At 39.1% G+C, this 15,020-nt stretch overlaps 1 protein-coding gene across 12 annotated transcripts in view; it reads left to right on the top strand.

Moving 5' to 3' along the window:
- Positions 1-15,020, top strand: part of ZNF521 (zinc finger protein 521) — a 231,713-nt gene that overhangs the window by 3,954 nt on the left and 212,739 nt on the right. For 4 of the 12 annotated variants that reach the window (XR_016465140.1, XM_090137486.1, XM_090137490.1 and 1 more), the window contains 2 exons: positions 13,278-13,340; positions 14,362-14,421. The exons of 2 other annotated variants lie outside the window; for them this stretch is intronic. Coding sequence is in view for 9 of the 10 variants with exons in the window: in XM_090137486.1 (XP_089993612.1) it covers positions 13,278-13,340; positions 14,362-14,421 (123 nt within the window). In the remaining variant the exon portion in view is untranslated. The remainder of the gene's footprint in view (positions 1-13,277; positions 13,341-14,361; positions 14,422-15,020) is intronic. 6 more of the 12 variants (XM_090137487.1, XM_090137482.1, XM_090137489.1 and 3 more) reach the window with 3 other exon arrangements.

The following is a 15,020-nucleotide window of genomic DNA, read 5'->3' as shown; positions in this document are numbered from 1 at the left end:
TATGTAAATTAGTTATTTAAACTCATGAGTGCTGCTTCACATCTAAATAAAATATGGAGTTACACATTGCATTTCCAATTTGTCATGTACTTAGCAATCCGTTCTGGGGGGAGGATAGAAGAGATATTTTTGATACGTCTGTCACTTTTGATAACTTAATTTGAAACTTATATCTTAGGGGAATAGTGATACAAGGCAGGTAAATACATTAAAACAAAATGACAATTGAGTTTTTATATTGAATGCGTTAAACTAATGTTCATCTGAAATGGTGGGTGTTAAGAACTTGCTAATGACTAAATTTCTTATATTTTTTGAAAATATTCTTCTGAATTACTCTGGTTTCTGTTTACGTTTCTATCCTTTCCTATTTCTTTTTTTTTTCCCCCTCTCTCCTTTTTTTTTTTTTCTCCTCTTCTGGTTTGTTGCCAACTCTGCTCTGCCTGTCCCCCAGCACCTACTGATGAGCACCTCTCAGAAAAAAAGGCATGGCAAACATTTAGATAAACCCTCTCCGATGTAGAAGTAATAAAAATATCTACCCAAGGAGAAATAAGATAGTAAGTACTTTCTCTAAAACGTACTATCTTTTACAAATATACTACAGGGTTGCAGCAGAAATGATTGAAAAAAGAGATTATTTAAATTTCTGAAAAATGGTGATTTGAATATCTTATATGATTCTAGGAATGAGGAGTAAAAGTTCAACTGCCAGGTTCTTTTAGGCAGAAGAAAGGTCAGTTGCATAAAACTCAGAAGTCTTAACCTATATCTTATTTTACTGATTCATTTATCACATTTCCTTGCCTACTTTTCTTTTCTTTTTTTTTTTTTTTTAAACATACTAGGTATCATTGACCTGATGAAAATCAGCTAATACATACATTTGGTGGGGGAGGGAGGGTAGCAGGAAGCAAAGCAGGTGGGGAAAGGTAAGTCAGAGATACGATACTCCTCTGAAAGCTTCCAAAAGAGCCCCTGTGTAGGGTGCTGAAGAAGGGCAATTGGAATGTCTCCTTAACACTGTTATCTCCTGAGGACAGCAGCATCTCTTAAAGAACGCCATGCTGGAGACCCCTGAGCTGAGAAAGCAAAGGAGGAAGGAAAAGCAGCTCGCTTTTATCTTGTTTAACTTGGCTACCTGAATGGTAAACCTTTTTTCTGACTTGGCATGCTTTATAGATATCACACTTAGGTTACTGACCGCCCCGCTTGCACCCTTTGGCTTTACGGGGTTTTAATTTCGGGAGGGCTTGAGGTTTTTCTTCTGCCCTTACTAAGGGCTTTTGGTGTGAAACTTTCTGTTAAGAAATGAATTCAAGTTACAAAAATAGTTGCTTAAAAAAAAAAAAAAAAAAAAGGTATTCTTTAACGCAAACCTGAATGAAAACGTAGTCCTACTAAATTTTAAATTCAGGTTTCTCTAAGCTAAAGTCAGGTAATGCTCAGTATGCTGAAGTCACCCATGAAGATGGCTGAAATTGTAGGTTTTAGATAAGGAAACTACAGCATACCTGCAGATTAAATAGAAGCACTGATCTTTGAAAGGAATCTTTTTTTTTTTTCTTTTTTAAACAATCAAGTTATGACTTCAAAGTCTATTTTTCTCCCTCTAATTTTGTATCCCACACGTGACTGCAGAAGTGAAATTAGTGAGTGTTAGTTCCTAGAAAGATGAGAAGGAAAAGATTTATCTGCTGTATTTTACCAATTGGTGCCCTTCTTAAAGAAGTCTTGTGTCTTGAAATATTTTGGCAAGCCCAGAGTGCCTCTCTAAAATGTCCCTTCTCTTTAAGCAAACCTAAGTCCTCTTTCTATCCCAGCTGAATTTACAGCTGTGCCTCAATTGATGCAGAATGTTGGAGGGCTGAGTAAATGTGGCTGTGTTTTAATGTGATTTGTTTTCTCATTGCAAGTTCAAAGCTAAAGGATGTTTCCATGCAGAGGTGCGAGTGGTGTGCTGTGGTGCTAAGGGTGGTGGAGTGGTAGTAGACCAAAACAGGAATCTTAATAGGGACAACAGTTTAGAGAGAATTTGACTTTTGGATCCCCTTCAGACTGTAGCCTTTACATTTCTGTGTCTCTGTCAACTATTTGAATATTTACCCTCAGCCCCAACCAGCTTCTAAATTACATGGACTAGACTCTAAAGTCATTAGATTGTCTGCTGATTAGACTATAATCAATCCAGCATAAACAAAACCAGCAATTAGTATTGGCATGATTTCTCTGAACTTGACTTACTGTTCCAGTATTGCCGGTCCAAAGAACTTCTGAACAGGCTGATTTCAGGGGCTCTGTTATTTTGCCCTCAACATTTCATAGGGAGGGAACAAAAAATTCGTGAGATTCCATTTGGCCTGAAAAGCAGAAACATCTGTTTGATGCATGAGTGGGTTGCTGGCTTGTATTTGGCCGTCCAAAAAAGGGCAAAAATTAAGATATTGAACATAAAAGAGTACTTGAAAAAGCAAATTACTAAGAGGATTTAAGATTAGAATCTTTGTATAATGCGGGCTATTTATAGTGTTCTCCTTAGACTTGACAATGCGTGCCCCCTGCTCCTTCATGTATTAATAAAAAAAACAACAATAAAACAACAAAACCATCACTAACCTGTAGTAATTTTGACTGAAGTTAGCCACGCGTAGTGCTATTGACTGCCTCAATTAGCTTTAGAATTGCAGCAGTGTTAGCCTGTCATTTTTGGGGCCACTATGAGTTTTATTGACCGTCATCATCTACTCAGGATCAGGTACCATTAGGTGTGACTGTCTGAACAGCTACTGGTTGTACGGCTCACTTCCACAAAAGTGAAAACTTGTGACAAATATATTAAGAGACAGAAAAACTGTGTGTTTGGTTCAGCTTGATGTTGTTTTCCCCAGCTGCTGCTAACTTGGTTAAGAAGGGAAGCTGTCAGGATGGAGGCACTTTTCTAATGTGAGTGGGGTAACGCTATGCGCCATGAGCTAAGATGTCTGGAAAGGCTTTCTTCTGCTCTGTCATTCTTTCAGTCTAATTTACAGTGGATTTAATAGCTCTTATTTCTTTCTCCTGAAACAGAGGATTCAGTAGGTAGAGACTCATGCATTTTGAAAGAGAAAAAGGAAAAAAAAAAAAAAAAAGCCTTTTAAATGCTTGTAAATGAGGAAAGGATCTAGAAGAACTGTTAATGTTTTACGTAGACCACGTGGATTTGTGGCTTTATTTTTATAAAACGTTTCAAATAAGGTAGATGGAGTTGTGCTTCTGTTTTTAGATTGATGAAAATATAGTACAAATGCTGATACCTCAAGACAGACCTCTCGGCATCTTTTCCCAGATGTGTTTTAAGGTTTCCATTGATTCCTGTAGAGCTACTGGAGGTCAAAATCAGTCTTGGTAGGGAAAACTCTCTATTTCCCTTAAAACAGAGACCCGACATGTATGTGTGCGTATGTAAATATTATCTTTCTCAGAAGGGACAACAAACAAATCAAAGATTTTGGCCTCCTTTATTTGATGCTGTGAAAAAGTAGATGTCTGTTTTCAAATATATTTTGCAGCACTGTTAGTAGAAAAGCATTCAGCTATCTCAGTTGTTCTCTTTTGGAAAAGTCAGAGAGCACATGTGAAGATTTTAAATGCTTTTAAATCAAAATGCAATTCTTGGCAAAGGATTCTGACAAAAAAAAAAAAAAAGGCACATAAAGAGGTGGTGAGGTTTGTTTTTGTTTTAACTTTTAGACAACTTGGGTTCTATTTCACCTCAAGTATGAGCAATTATGCTAGTTTAGCAATTATTAGAGATGAAAGAAATTCTGTTAGATACAACTCCCCTAAACTTCAGTAGCTTCGGTTCTAGCTAGGATAATGATCAAGGAATACTTAGCCATATGCCTAGGGACTGCACTATAGCAAAAAAGATAGGGCTGATCTTGGGGGTATCTTTATTACAACATGTTATAATTAACGTTTTAATTCAACTCTACTGCTTTCCAAGAAATCTGCTTTATGCTCTTCTGTCCTGTATGTAATTCTGCAAGTCTGCACAAAATCCCCTTCTTTCAGTGCAAAGATTTAAAACCAGGACCGTTGTCCTTCCAGATTGACATTACCCATTAACATTGTTGACACTTTCTTGTTTTTTTTTTTTTTATTATTTGTCTGTTTGTTTTGTTGTTTTGTTTTTTACCTTCAAAGTCCATTAGTTTAATTTTTTTTTTTCCCCTCTATAATGGATAATTATTGAAGAAAGGATGCAGGAGATTTTTCCCCTCCTTTTTCTTATGATTTAATCTAGGTTGTCCTTCTTCTGTTGTGCTTGTATGTGTGCCTTTTGGCTTTTCCTCTAACTGGATTGATGCTGCACAAGTTACTTTTTTTGTACAGTTGAATCTGTGTAATGTGTACTTGAAAGGGCTGTAGGATTGTTGCTCACTGATCCAGCACTATCAATGCCCAGTAGAATTTTAGATTTTTGGGGTGGATGTGTTTTCCTTGGTGTTATTTTCTTCCTCTTTTTTCTTATCATGGGAGCGAGGCAGAGAGGTGCTTTTTGAGTGTTTCATCTGATACTTTCACTTTTAAATACAGGTACAGTTAGGTGAAATTGTTCTTTTTAAGGTTAGAGTTTTTATTCCTCTGAGCATTTTTTCTTAAGTCAGTTGATAAATCTGTTGATATAGTCACCCCCCTGCCCCTGCTGCCTTCTTTTCTGGTTTGACAAGTGCTTATTATGATTCTTTAAAAGTGAAGGATCTATAACTACCATACTCTTCTTACAAATTTGAAAATGCCAGTCACTGGTTAAACAGCCCCTAGGCTGAAGCACAATGCCATTTTGCCCTAAGACATGCAGCCAGGATGCTGCTAGTGAGAGAAGCAGTGCTTCTCTACTTCCCACCCCCATTTTTAAAGGGGTGATAACCCACAATAGGATTTTTGTTTTTCCTGTGCTACAGGAAATCCAAAATCTCTCCTAAGTTCTCGTGCAGACTTTCAGTGTTCTGCATGAGTGTGGAAAAGTTAGAGCACTTTTCAATGTAAATGTCTTGGTTAACTTCACAATAAATGGATTTTGTAAACAGTCCCTGAAAGGTATGACCTTACTAATGTTAGCTTATATTTTGCCAGGGAAATATGTATCAGGGATGAAATCTCTGATAATTGAATTTTGGATTTTAATTTTTTTTTGTTGTTCACTCCTTTTGGTAGCCTATCGAATTCAGCGTCCATTACTGACTCCTTAACTTCGTGAAAGGAACTTTAAAAACAAAAACCATGCTACCTGCTGTGTTGCTGGACCATATGATGTGATGCAGTGAGTCACTGTCCTTGGGAAGACCAGGCTGTGCTTTGATCAACAAAACTTTCTCTGGCACTGAGTTGTGATGACTGTCTGGAAAAGAAAACAGCCAAGTGAATTCCTAAACTTGACAGTGGCAGTAGGAAGGGGGTGGGGAGATGGGGAAGTTAATTATTTTCCACCTCCAAAGAATACAATTGCAAGGAAGGAACTTTCTGATTCACGGGTTCCAGGACAACAGGATGTCAAGATCCATGCCTGATGTAACACTTTTGCACTGAAGATGGGAGGAGGAAACAGATTGCCATTGGTCTATGAGTGTGACTGCTGAAAAGGGGTTGGATTTAATGATTTCTGGAGGACTAGATTGTAGGAAATGATTCACATTGCCCTTTTTCTAATGAATCTGTTGAGTAGAGGACTCACCAGATAGAAACATAAATCAACAAAGAAAGCTCTGAAGGACAGACCAAAGAAAGGGCTTGGGTGCTGCAGTACTTGGTTTTCATATGACTGGTTGCCTAGTGGCATTAGCACCTTGCATCAGGTACTTAGATTTTTTTGTACAATTCTTAGGCAGGTGAGGGGCTTACGGATGTTGGTGAGTAGGAAATGCATTTTGTAGACAGCATGAAGTACGCAGAAGGAATAGTGTATCTTACCTCCTCTAATCCTAGATGTGGGTACCTTAGCACGTTTGGCTACCTTGTCGTCAGCAGTCACTGCTCTGGCCCTGCTGTTGGAGACAGGGAACAGATGGTTCTTTTTCTCCCAGAACAGAATGAATTGGGGGGCTGTGCTTCTGCTCTTCCTCTCTTCCTGACTGAGGAGTTATTTACTCTGCTAGAATGTGAGAAATGGGGGTTCTGTTCTGTGCTATGGCTGGGGGTGTTTGAATCTGTTATCTCCCAGGGAGTATATCAGTCATTATGCAGCAAAGAGTGGCCCTTCTTGCCAGTGACATTCCCCTCTTTAAAAGTGAAATTAAATGCTTGTTGAAGAAAAGGGGTAAGGAGTGCTCACACACGTCTGATGGTTTGAGTACTCACATAGAAAGAAGAGACCTAGGTCCTGGTCTGCCAGCTACTCACTGTAGTATTTTTTCTAATGAGTTATTTCAGACAAACTAGAACTGGAATCCAGGTGTCCTGCTTCCCAGGTGAGTGCCCTGACCGCAGGGATGTAGTATCATGTTAATTCTCCTTCTTTCTAGTTCAGTGAATATTGTAGATGAGGTACGACAGCTTCAGTAGCAATGAATGAGCGCACAACAAGTCTGAGGGTAAGTGTTCTTTTCTAGGAAGCTCATGACAAGAGTTTAAATCCTTATGATAAAGAAGAAAGTTGAGCATGTGCCACCCACATCCTGGCTGAGTGATCTAACCAGTGGGTGTGGGCAAGAGGGGGAAAGGAAGAGATACTGAAACTCACATGTTTCTGCTAGCATCTTGTAGCGACCAAGCAAGCTCTCATGAAAAACCTGTAAGAATGCATCCAAATCCAAGGAAAGCGGGACTTAATATTTTACAAGCCAGCTGTAGTGGGGCTTTGGTTTAATTTCAGCACTGAGCTGCATAGTGCTGAGAAAGCCCAGATGATAAAAACCATTGGTACTGCCTGATCTGAGTGGTAACTGAGCAGAACTTGTGGCAATTTAGATGCAGGGCCTCCTCACTAGTTTTTTTTGGGCTTCTAAGCTCCTTTCTGGAATATAGACCAAAGTGGTGATCTAGATGCTAAAAAGTCATCTATAACAGAGCTGAAATTTTGGAGGATTAAAAACAAATCTACAAAATCATGGTTTAAAACATATTTATATCTCTGGTAGGTCAGGGATAATCTAAATCGAAAGGGGTATATTTTGACTCAAATAAATATGTGACATTACATAATAGATTCAAAGCAAAAAGCTGTCTTTTTCTTTGACTTTATTAGAGCAGTGTCACATGGTCCCAACTCCTCAGACTAAGTGCCTCATTTTCAGATGCCATTGCCAACTGCAGTAACCTTGATTGTAGGTCCTCATATTCCTTCCTTCGATCACAAGTTTTCAGACTTGTGTAATGTTGGGTAAACTGAAGTTCTGCGATCCGTGCACCGGTTTGATTCAGATTGTTCTTTCTTGTGGAGCTTAGGCTTCTGCAGACAGCTTAATGAATTTCCTGTTTTCTAAGCATGGTTGAAAATGCAGGCCCATAGAAACAGTGACAATTCTTAATTATGTCGCTTTGAGAGAGGAGAGTAAGAAAGCTTAAGTGATATGTAACTTCAGCGTACAGAGAGAAAATGCTCTTACAGCGTTCCTATGAAGTACTGGGTTTGGTAACTGAAGTTTACCTTAGTGCCTTTCCTCAAAGGACTGGTTGTCCACAGTCACATTACCAAAAATGAAGATCGAGTGCTCAGTTTGAAATAGACAGGACAGCTGAACATCCTTACCCTAGAACTATGTTTTGACTTGCAGGGACTCCTTCTTGCTTTGCCAAGACTCACCATGGTCCCAGATTTGTTTTGGATGTCCATAATTGTCTGTTACGCTGCATGGTACACAGTCTTAGGGGTATTTGGAATTTACTGGTGGCTTTTAAAATCTTTAAGACTCTTTGGAGAAAAGTATCTTGAAAAAGGTAACATACTATTTAAAGTTTACCTTAAGTAACAAAAATATGAATGTATGAAGGTGTAGCCTAAATTTGCTACAAGATATCTAGGGAAGCAAAATTAGCAGTCTGTGCAGGATTAATCCTTCCCATCTCTGTTGTCTAGAAAAAGATATCCTCTGTCCCCAGCTTTTGGTAGGATTTTCCTTCTGCTGCAGGAAGGAGTGCCTTCTGCCTAATCTGCCCACAGTGTTGTGTAAAAGTGGGTGTCCTCAGCTGTCACATTTGGATACTGGCAGCCTGGAGATCAAGGGTGCAAAGACTATCCAAAGGATTTCTTAAGAATAGTTTCTTTCCAGTTAAGTTTATTTATCATTTTTATGCTTATGTGCTGCCTAGGAAAATATTTTAAGAGAACAATGATATTTTCCAACCATTCCTGTCCAATTGGGAACTCCTAATTCAGTCTTTATACAAGAACGACATAGGGAGGAAGAAGAAAAAAAGCAGAAAAGGAGAGGGGGAGAAAAAAAAAAAAGCTGGATGTTGAGATAGGCTGGAGAGAAGGTGCAAGAAGAATCCTTCCTGTAACAGGAATCTCTTGGAGAAAAAACCTAATTTCCAAATATTAAGAGGAGTTTGTTACAATGTAGGGATGGTGGGGAGAAGTGGAAAAGGGGTGTGTCATAACAAGAAGGAAAACAAATCAGAAATACAAATGTTCATGTATGTGGTTAACAGGATTGATGTACAACCGTGGCCATGCGCACTGAGCTAATTTTCAGTAGAGTTCTGGAATGCAGATATTTGAAATGTTAATATGCAAATCTCTCTCTCTCTCTCTCTCTTTTTTTTTTTTTTTTTTTTTTCCCCTAGCTCTTCTCACACTGTGCACATGGGGTACGTGCACACCTAGGAGCTAAAATAGCGATTGAGTTGCTGGCCAGTAGCTGGTAGATGTATGCTGACACTGGCTATTGCTGTTCACTACTTTCTTGGTAGTTCTGAAGTTTTTTGAATGCTGGCTTTCTTTCCAGAACATTATGAAGCAGCCTGAGATGATTGTAAACTTCCAGGGTTCATCCTCTGAATTGCTGCATACTGGTGGTGCGAGTGTGTGCTGACCTGCCGGCAGGATGAGTTGAAAGGCTGAGCCTTAAAGTGGCAGTGCCCAGGGAGGGCAGAAAGCAGAGCAAGGTGTAGCCTGAGCAGGTGATACGTTGGCATCTGTTCTGCTACTCTGTAGCTGCCTTAATTTCAGTTTGTATCTTGATCAAACCCTAAAGGAGTTGGATTTCTACAGCATGTTACTGCAAAGTATGAAACATCTTCAAAAGCTACTGAATTTAATAGAGTCAGAGAATGCTCAGCACCTCCTGTAACTCACTCTTAAATTTGCCTTCTGCCTATGTGATTAATCTATTTAATCATCCTTAATACCTACCTGGACACTGCATGAATGTCCTCTTGTTTTGTTTTGTTTTGTTTTTTTAATGTAGCTTCACGGAGGAAAGAGAAGAAAAGAGAGATACTTCCAGAAATTACAGTAATTTGTAGGTAGTGAAATAACGGCACACAGGCTTTATTTCTGTTCTGTCTGGGTAACTCAGTAAATTGTGTATTGATTATGCTAATGCAGCTGGTGTCTCTATTACTTGTCTGCAGAAATTATTCAAACATGTAGATAGAAGAGGCACTTGGCGAAGTTTCTGTCCTAGGAAAAAGGCTTTTTGTGCAGGATGGCTTTAAATTGAATTACTGGTCGTATGCTAATGGCAATGTATGGATCAGGTATTGAATTATAGGAAATGCTAAGTGCAAGTTAAAATATATATATTCCAAACTTCTTATCTCTGACAGTCTTGGTTGCTATATTAGGTTTATTTTCACATCTCTCAAGGAATGTGTTTTAGGAAGGATAAAATCAATAGTGGTCTATTTTTATGGTTTATTTTGGAATATGTGGCTTCTCCTGCTTTGTTTAACAAAGAGGCTCAGACATTCAGAGCAGGGTTTGTTGTTGTTGTTTTTTTTTTTTTCTTTTTTTTTTTTATTATTATTATTATTTTTTTAATTTATTAACCCACCTAGACTAGAAGAAAATAGACTTTTTTTTTTCAATTATCTTTTGCTTTTATTTCATTATAGTTTGTAATAGCTCTGAAGCTATAAATCTTAGCCAGGGTTCTCCACAAGGCTTCCCTTTCAGTGAAAATGTCCTTTTTCACGTTTCTAATTTTATCCATTTCTTTGCCATACAAGATTTTTCCCAGGCATCAACCAGAAATGACTTGTGCTCTTCCTTAGAATGCTAAAGCTACAGATTAACTCTTCAGTGAGGGGTTAGGCAGTGAAATGTGAGTGACATTTTGCAAACTAGGAAACCTGGGTATATTTTGTACTAACTTTATAAAATAATCCTTGATAGGCCAACTGTTTGTCCTATGAAGAAACTGGTAAGTAGAAGGGGTGAAATCCTCCCTTATCATCTGGTGTTGCTGTGGAGCAGTCAGGAGATTAACTCAATTTTTAGGACCACTATATGAATATCCCCAGAGGTTTTCCTCCCAGAACTGTCTTCGATAGTACTACTTACATATATATATATATTTACTTTAAAAGGTGGAATTGGTCTCAGTGTGGATGTTCTCTAGCACAAGCATGAGAGATGCTCTGAGGTGAAGCACAGTTTGCCTTGGGCACCAGCTGCACCAGGCTGAAGTGTCCTAACCTTTCACATCAATGCAGCTTCTGTTTAGAGATGCATATTTGCAGGGAAATTTTAGAAACTGGTATCTGTCCAAGCCACATGCTTTTATAATAGGAGATGGAGTTGACATGCTGGAATTCTATTTTCTTCTGTTGAGACAAACAAAAAAAGAAATCAGCAACCAACTCACTCTCAAGAAATATGATGTCACAGTTGTGTTGATCTGGGCTTTTTAGAAATTTTAGTATTTGGGTTTCTTGGTGGTTTTGTTTTTTGAAAGCTGCACTGGGAAAATATGTGGTAGGGATTTGATGTTTTGTTTTAAGAGATAAGTCAATCAAAAAGAATTTCAACAGCTAACAAGATAAGTGACCTGTGGTCACAAACACATAATTGTACAGGCAAGGGATATTGCTGCTTTCATGACACCATTATTTCAAGTGGATCTGGAAGAGCTACTGAGCAGTAGCATCACTTACTCAGGGTCTGGATTCATAAGCTATTGTTCTGGTTTCCTGAGGCCTCTCCTTTTAGTGGTATTCTATCACGTTGTTATCTAGAGTTTATCTTTTCTTATGCCAAGATGTGTTAAATGCTGTGCTGAAGATGGCACCCCTATGCACAATTACAGTCCTAGAGTATCACTAATTTTGACGTTTGAATTAATAACAGTGCATACATGCTACTGTTTTATTTTCATATAATGCTTGTGGTTTATTTTTTGTTTTGTTTTGTTTTTAGTTACATTTCATTCTAGTGTTAGAGAGAGATTTTTGCTTAGCAGCGTTCATAGTGTATCACTGTATAAGTTTTGCTTAAAGTTACCTTTTTCTCCTGAAGAAAATTGTTTACTTCAGGCACAGTAATGTCCCTTACACATGAAGATCACAGGTAGGTGAGTTTAGCAGTGGTCACTGGCTGAAATAGGACTGAACTTTTCAGAATCTAGTTGTGGAGAGGTATAAATCACAGGAATTTAGCTGCTGCCAGCTGAATCTTTCCTGCTGCAGCATACCCAGAATGTTTGAAGAATGGCCTAGGTTAAAGCAAAGGCAATTGAGGTGCCCTTTTGTAGATGAGTTGTGTTAACCATGAGGTTTCCCTTATTCTGTGGATTTTGTGGGGTAGCTTTTTAATTTTTAAATGAAGTTTAATTTTCCTGACAGCTGAATATTAGCAAGTCTTTGTGCCATGGCTGCTGTGTCCTACGTGGTTCTTTCGGGACTCAAATTTCTGTAGGAAGATTGAACAACAACTTAGAAAGATGCTAACCACTACATTGCTTGTTCTGATGCTTGTTTCCTTTTTTTAGTGTGGTAAAGACATAGCAGACAACCTCTGCTGAAAGCAAACCTCAGCATCACTCTGAATTTTCAGATCTCATAATAGTGGGGAAGTTTTATAGAATCATAGAATGGCCTGGGTTGAAAAGGACCCCAAAGATCATCTAGTTTCATGATCTTTAACCAGTTGGTTTCACAAGGCATACACTGGCATAGTTTTGTACGACAGAAGTGGACATGGGAACAATTTGTTAGGCAGCATCCACATTTGTTTTATTTCCATTTTAAGATCTAACCATGTTGGTGCAGCTGTGAGCCAAGCATGTGTCAGCATGCACCCTTCCTGCAGCCAGTGAGGGTCTAGTGCTGCTGGAGGAATTCAGTGCATAAAAATCGAAAGGACCAACTCTTGTCTTTTGGTTTGCAAACATTTAAGTGGAGATGCACTTTAAATGAGAGCTTGTTTACTTCTGGGCAAGCAGTGCTTGGGTTTGAAGTTTCTCACTTGAGTTGGTTCTTAAGAAGTTAGTGTTTGGGCACCACCTCAGTTCCTTCAGGAGACTTGAATATGGTGGAGCTCCTAAATGACCTTTTGGGGCTGAGTTCAGAGTTGAGAGGTGTGGTGGCAGAGGATTTCACTGGTAGATAACAGCTATGCATGGCACCCTTGCTGCGGCTGATCAGTAGGTACTCATAGCCACAATGGGTTTCCTCTCGGGGCATGGAGCGCTAAACTCTGCAGTTCTTGAGATCGTTTTTTGGGTATAAATCCAAGCTAGTGGTGGGCATGATCGGGGCAGACAGAACTACTGCTTCACAGGTTTTGCTGGGGGCTTTGAGGGCATCACAAAAGGTTGTGGGTGTTTATTTTTCTTAATTGTACACTAGTTGTATTCATTATTTTTCTTCCTGTATAAATAAACCTTACTGATCCGTGCTGCCTTAGTGACAAATCTCTGTTTAGCTTAGCTTTTATTTGACCACGTGTCCCTTGAAGCTCTCCTTTTCCTGGGTTGCTCCCCTTGCTCCCTTTGTCTGACCAGTTTCCTTCGCCTTTGAGGGCTGCTGGGGTGACTGCTTTTGCATGACAAAGAGAAACACGCTGCATTGTTGCGGCCCGAGTTGTGGTGGTTTTGTGGCTGCAAAACGCAAGCTCAAGTGAAACAGTCAGCTCATCAATTCTTATTTTGTGAAGTATTTTACATACTCTGGGGCTTGGGGAAACTTTATCAGATCTCTGTCGATGTGAGAAGAGCGTGTGTACTAGCCATAACTCCGGGCAGAGAGAGAGCTTGTTTAGAGTCCTTCATGATATTGAACTGGACTCTTTCTTATGTATTTTGAGTTTCTGGTATCCTAAGAGTGTCCTCATGAAAACTGGTGTTTTTTTCTAGAAACCCAGATTCTAGAAACAACCAATTGTATGAAGCCTTGGGGTTGGCGGAGGAGGAAAAGAGGTACTTGTGGAGTGTGTATGCATATTTCTTCTTTTGAATATGTGCCTAGATTTAAATGTCTTGCACTCTGTTATCCCAGGGACCCGGAAAAGGTCCCCAAAGCTTTGGATTTTAACTCAGTTGCATGATTATTTGTTGAGGCCTGAATTCTTGAAAGTGGAAATGCTGTAGAAGTGCAATCTTTCCCCTTTCAGCTTTTTCCCCTGTGGAGGGAGAAAGAATTCTTTTCTCTCCGCTGCTCCCTAACTCAAAGACCTCAGTCTGTTGGAGAATAAAAGGGAAACGGTTCTGCCTTCCCTTGCTTTGACTTTGGAGAGTCAATCTTACTTAGGCATCATATCAGAGCATACCAGAACAGCTCTCTAATTTTTTCAAAATAGCAGCAGAATGGCTCTTGTTAGGTTCACTTTGGCCCAACAAGTTCTGAATAGTGAATCTGACAAGAATTGTATTGTTTTTAGTTCTACTGCTCTGGAAAGCTGTGAGCCAAGGGAAAGATGCTGGCATGGTGTATACAGTAAAACAGCATGGGGTTAGTTCTCCTTTGCAAGGCTGTCTGCACTGCTGAGATGCTTGCTACTGAATATAGGATTATTATTATTTTTTTAAAAGCTTATGTATGAATTAGTGCACACCTCTCCCGTCTGCCAGGAGAAGGCTTTCTCTTATCCGTGCCGAATGAGTGAGGAGAATCTTAAAGCCCAGAATTATTCCCTCATTTACTTCCATAATCAAATACAGCAGAGTGCACTGAAGACATATCCTAGAGGAAATTCGTTTCCTTTTTTAAGGCATGAAACCTATTTGGTCACTCTACTCTCCGACACGTAGCTTCCCTATAGCAGTGTATTCTGTGTGCACTTTGCAGTGGTCCTGTATCAGCTTTTCTTGGCTGTGTTGTACAAGCATCGCTGGCTTTCAAAACTGAAGCTGGTGTAAACGTGCTTGAAACCCTTCAGCTATCTGGCTAACATGTTTTGTTTTGTTTTGTTTTTGTTTTGTTTACCTTTTTTTCTGACAGTAGAAGAAAATGAAACAGAGGACCTGCAGGCAGGTGTGGGACACACAGCCGCACAGACTGGTAATGCCGAATTCCTTCATTAGTGTTTGATTACTGTTTGACAACAGCGTGAAGAATTTTTGTATCGGGGTGATTTTGAAAAGCCTGTATTCCTCCTCCTTGGTTTCAACCTAGAATGTATTTTAGGGGCTCACAATGGATTTTTCTCCTCCTTGTTTTTCAGTTCCTAAGAATTAAAAATTCTTTCTCAGGTAGCTCAAGACAATGAGATGTCATCAACAGATGCTTCAGAAAATCCAGCATGGTTTTCGTTTTGTTGCTGCCAGAAATAATCCTCTTCTGCAGCCCCCACCTAAACACCCACCCAATGCCATTTCAGATGAACTTGAATATTCATTCAAAACTGTTTTCACATTTGTAAAATATGTGGATAAGAACTATTTCTTTTATTTATTTGTATAATTTCTTACCAGTTAGATAAGACCAGGTACCAGATCTCTGGATCCTTTGTCCTGTTGAAGAATAAGGTGAACAAAACTGCTGTTTGAGTCAGGATCATGGGAAAATGTTTCATTAGTAATTGTGGAGAAATAATTGTTAATTCTCTATGACAATGAGGACTCTTTAATTTTCCAAATTTCATTTGATTCTGAGAATTC

Source organism: Phasianus colchicus, chromosome 3, assembly GCF_987193195.1.
Source record: "Phasianus colchicus chromosome 3, bPhaCol1.hap1.1, whole genome shotgun sequence".
NCBI classification, from domain to species: domain Eukaryota; kingdom Metazoa; phylum Chordata; class Aves; order Galliformes; family Phasianidae; genus Phasianus; species Phasianus colchicus.
This window is presented reverse-complemented; position numbering and strand designations above follow the sequence as displayed.